Here is a 4,801-nt window from a genome sequence, read left to right as displayed (position 1 = left end):
ACATACACTAGTCTTTTACAATTTGTTACATAAGGCGCATCCCAGACAGATTACAAAGGCGCATCTTAAATTGTTCTCACTCGTCAGATTTATCATACATAATCAATATTTCAGACGGAACAATACAAATGTAGTTCATCAAATAACACTAAGTATACTACAATCTGTAGATAGTCTATTACAACCCCAATATGCCTACTGTTACAATATTTACAGTCTATTACAGTCAAACATAAGAGACAACTCTTTGCTGAGTAGGGCTATATGGCTTCAAACTTCAAATTTCATAGACCTGGAGCTCCTGTAAAAGATTGAACACATAGGCTACCAGCATTAGATTATTAGATTATTCCCGGACTATCGAAAAATTATATATTGAAAGAGATCTCATAGAAATGTAGATTTACGGACCAAATATATGATAAAGCAACAAATTCAGCCAACTTCAAAGACCTACATGTTTGTGAAGCATCTTCACAGAAACCACAAGAACACTAGATACAGTATAACATGATTCCAGGAGACCACAAGAGCATCAATCAGCAGCAGGTATATAGCTAGCAAACTATCTACTAGACATCATCGACACTTGAACCATAACATGCATGTCCAGCAAGGAAACAAAAAATGGGACCATAACATGCATGTCCAGCAAGGAAACAAAAAATGGGACAAGTCCTAATGCTGGATAACATGTACAGGAAGGCCATCGAATGGTTTCAGCCACATCCTAATAAACAAGCGGCACTCTAATACTACTAATTACCAGCAGCAAAAAATAGCAAAATGAGGCAACAACACTTGATCATCGACACAACAGTCAGCAAGGACTCAACCACGACGCAAAAAGCATCAAAATCCTAACTAACCCATGAAACAGAGCATGGTTGTAGCATAGCAAAGGTAGGATCTCACAATGGTGGTTTGTGTAGCTGATGTCGAACAGCCTACGTTCATCGCTTGCGAGCACCATGCACCTTGGTGCCTTGCATACGGCCTCCTTCGAGTCTGTAAGAGAAAGAACGAGGTGAAGGTTAGTCACATCAAGGATGCTGCTGTTCTGGGTCAAGCTAAGTCAACGTCATAAGAGATTTTAGTCAAATTAACATGTGAACATATTGCACAATAGTAGTAGTATAAATTGTAGTAGTAAGCATGCAAGGAAACAAAACATGGGACAAATATTGATAGCAAAAAAAAACTAGGATATGACAATAGCAGTAGTATAGATTGTAGTGACAAAAGCACAAGCATCTAAACATGCATCTCATGCCAACCTAAATACAACTGTAAAGCAAATACAACTCTGCTTTCAAACTATTCATTTTGAACATCTCTTGTGACAGCAATTCAGCTAGTTTAAGACTAATAAAAGCCTTCCAAACATCACATGTGCAACAAGTGAAGGAAATATGCCCTAGAGGTAATAATAAAGTTATTATTTTTTTCCTTATACCATGATAAATGTTTATTATTCATGCTATAATTGTATTAACCAGAAACATAATACATGTGTGAATACATAGACAAACAGAGTGTCACTAGTATGCCTCTACTTGACTAGCTCGTTAATCAAAGATGGTTATGTTTCCTAACCATGGAAAAAGAGTTGTTAGTTGATTAACGGGATCACATCATTAGGTGAATGATCTGATTGACATGACCCATTCCATTAGCTTAGCACCCGATCGTTTAGTATGTTGCTATAGCTTTCTTCATGACTTATACATGTTCCTATGACTATGAGATTATGCAACTCCCGTTTGCCGGAGGAACACTTTGCGTGCTACCCAACGTCACAACATAATTGGGTGATTATAAAGGTGCTCTACAGGTGTCTCCAAAGGTACATGTTGGGTTGGCGTATTTCGAGATTAGGATTTGTCACTCCGATTGTCGGAGAGGTATCTCTGGGCCCTCTCGGTAATGCACATCACATAAGCCTTGCAAGCATTGCAACTAATGAGTTAGTTGTGAGATGATGTATTACGGAACGAGTAAAGAGACTTGCCGGTAACGAGATTGAACTAGGTATTGAGATACCGACGATCGAATCTCGGGCAAGTAACATACCGATGACAAAGTGAACAACGTATGTTGTTATGCGGTCTGACCGATAAAGATCTTCGTAGAATATGTGAGAACCAATATGAGCATCCAGGTTCTGCTATTGGTTATTGACTGAGACGTGTCTCGGTCATGTCTACATTGTTCTCGAACCCGTAGGGTCCGCACGCTTAAGGTTTCGATGACAGTTTCATTATGAGTTTATGTATTTTGATGTACCGAAGGTTGTTCGGAGTCCCGGATGTGATCATGGACATGAAGAGGAGTCTCGAAATGGTCGAGACATAAAGATTGATATATTGGAAGCCTATATTTGGATATCGGAATCATTCCGGGTGAAATCAGGATTTTACCGGAGTACCGGGGGGTTACCGAAACCCCCCCAGGGGTTATTAGGCCTACATGGGCCCTAAGGGAGAAGAGGAAAGGAGGCAAGAGGTGGCCGTGCGCCCCTCCCCTCCCTAGTCCGAATAGGACAAGGAGAGGGGGGCGGCGCCCCCCCTTTCCTTTCCCTCTTCCTCCTCTTTCCCACTTCTCCTTCTCCAACTAGGAAAGAAGGGAGTCCTACTCCCGGTGGGAGTAGGACTCCCCCTTGGCGCGCCCTCCTTGGCCGGCCGCCCCCTCCCCTTGGCATCTTTATATACGGGGGCAAGGGGGCACCCTAGGACACACAAGTTGATCTTCGTGATCGTTCCTTTGCCGTGTGCGGTGCCCCCCTCCACCATATTCCACCTCGGTCATATTGTAGCGGTGCTTAGACGAAGCCCTGCGACGGTTGAACATCAAGATCGTCACCACACCGTCGTGCTGACGGAAATCCTCCCCGAAGCTTTGCTGGATCGGAGCCCGGGGAGCGTCATCGAGCTGAACGTGTGCCAAGAACTCGGAGGTGCCGGAGTAACGGTTCTTGGATCGGTTGGACCGGGAAGACGTACGACTACTTCCTCTACATTGCGTCAACGCTTCCGCTTCGGTCTACGAAGGTACGTAGACAGCACTCTCCCCTCTCGTTGCTATGCATAACCATGATCTTGCGTGTGCGTAGGAAATTTTTTCAAATTACTACGTTCCCCAACAACAAGTTCAACAATGAACTAGCGCACACGCAATACAGACAAGGGTACTTTTCCCCAACTGTGCATACTGGTTTACACTAAGTGTGGCCCAAGTGAACAGCAAAACGGGCAGTGTCGTGCCATATAAAACAGAGTGACATAAGAAGACAGGTGATGCACCATATACGGAGGGAACAAGGCGTAATGTGGGTTCTGTCTCTGCCTTGTCTTGAATAATTGTACAAGAAAGGAGAGCTACGATTCTTTTACACAAAACAAGAAGCCGCTGGACTAACACTGTGATCTATAACAAGTTTAGAACTAAGAGACGTCCCTTGGTTACATTATTCTATCACTCCCAGCACTACCGTGTTGTATTGTATGGCATGCATAATCATTGATCAATAACAAACACTCAAATACATGTTCAACCAAATAAATACGGAAAGCAATAGAAGCAAGTCGATGTGATATTGCTCACCTTGATCAATGTGGGACTCTTGGCAAACTCTGGACGGGAGTCCATGAACTTCTTCAGGTCAAGATCCAGGTACACGAATATGAGCCATATGCGCTTCTCGCAGTGGACAACATCGTGCAGCCTCCAAGAGAGGAATGGGCAAAGCTTCTCAGCATAGCAACAATGCAAACCATCTACTATAACACTCACCCTATAAATAGATGAATAAATAAATAGCAACATCACTGGCAGTAGTATCACATTTCATAGGTTCTAAATCCGGCATGTTCATTTACTGTTGCATAAATGCGAAGGCCATCCATCCCCATCTCGACTTAATGCCCACTTAAATCAATCAAATGATCAATCAATCAAGCAGTTAATCCGAGCTAGTTGAGGCAAGCAATGCCCGATCCTAAATAAATAAATAAATCCGGAGCAGGTAATGAACAAGGTCAATGAAGACAAACGGGGGAGTAGGAGGGAGGGTGAGAGACGACGCACTTGACGATGTTGTCATGCTGCATCTCCTTGAGGAGGGAGATCTCGCGGATGGCGGTAGAGGGGACGCCATCGTCCTCCTGCTGGAGGCGGATCTTCTTGAGCGCGATGGTCTCGTAGGTGGCCCTGTTCCTGATCTTCTCCATGTTCTTGTGCTGCGCCCAAGAACACACGCTTGAGAAGATAAGAACAAAAAACAAGATGAATGGGCTGGGCTACGTGTGGGGCGGGGTAAGAGTCACCAGAGCCGCACCATCGACGGAGGCGCCATCGCATCCGAAACCCTAGCCATGGGGACATTGTCGGGGAAGGACGCACGCAAAAGGAGCAGCATGACCAGCCTTGAGGAGGAGGCTGGTGAAGCAGTGATGGCCGAGATCGACTGCAAGGGTGGACTACGACGAACATGGTCGTCCCCTCCACCGAGGAGACGACGGACCCCTCTCTACAGCACGAGGTGGACGACGGCCGTCCGAGGATCCCGCAAACCCTAGGTCCCATGACGACATGGTCCGGCCAGCTCGACGGAGCGGCGCGCATCGAAGCACGCGTGCGCCGGCAAGCCAGCCGGCCACAACGCCGAGGCTATAGGGCGCTGGATGTGCTGCGGGAGGTGGAGGGAGTGCGGCGTGCATTGAAGCATGCGCGGGCCGGCGAGCCAGCCGGCCGCGACGCCGAGGCTGCAGGGCATTGGATCTGCTGCGGGAGGTGGAGGGAG

At 46.1% G+C, this 4,801-nt stretch overlaps 1 protein-coding gene across 1 annotated transcript; it reads right to left on the bottom strand.

Moving 5' to 3' along the window:
- Positions 1 to 277: 277 nt before the first annotated feature.
- On the bottom strand, positions 278 to 4,354 carry LOC147957894 (cell division control protein 2 homolog). The gene is made up of 4 exons (XM_087531877.1): positions 4,337 to 4,354; positions 4,087 to 4,238; positions 3,604 to 3,793; positions 278 to 301 (listed from the first exon to the last, which is right to left on the bottom strand). Exons 1-4 carry the CDS (start codon positions 4,352 to 4,354, stop codon positions 278 to 280), a joined length of 384 nt encoding a protein of 127 aa, XP_087388003.1.
- Between the last annotated feature and the right edge of the window lie 447 nt (positions 4,355 to 4,801).

Source organism: Triticum urartu, chromosome 7A, assembly GCF_056163025.1.
Source record: "Triticum urartu cultivar PI428250 chromosome 7A, HENAU_Tu73, whole genome shotgun sequence".
Classification (NCBI taxonomy): Eukaryota; Viridiplantae; Streptophyta; class Magnoliopsida; order Poales; family Poaceae; genus Triticum; species Triticum urartu.
The sequence above is the reverse complement of the archived record's forward strand: the minus strand, read 5'-3'. Positions and strand labels throughout refer to the sequence as shown.

Coding starts and splice junctions, on each gene's coding strand:
- LOC147957894 (XM_087531877.1), bottom strand. Junction 3,794..4,086: donor CAGCATGACAACATCGTCAA/GTGCGTCGTCTC, acceptor ATCTATTTATAG/GGTGAGTGTTATAGTAGATG. Junction 302..3,603: donor AGAGTCCCACATTGATCAAG/GTGAGCAATATC, acceptor AATCTTTTACAG/GAGCTCCAGGTCTATGAAAT.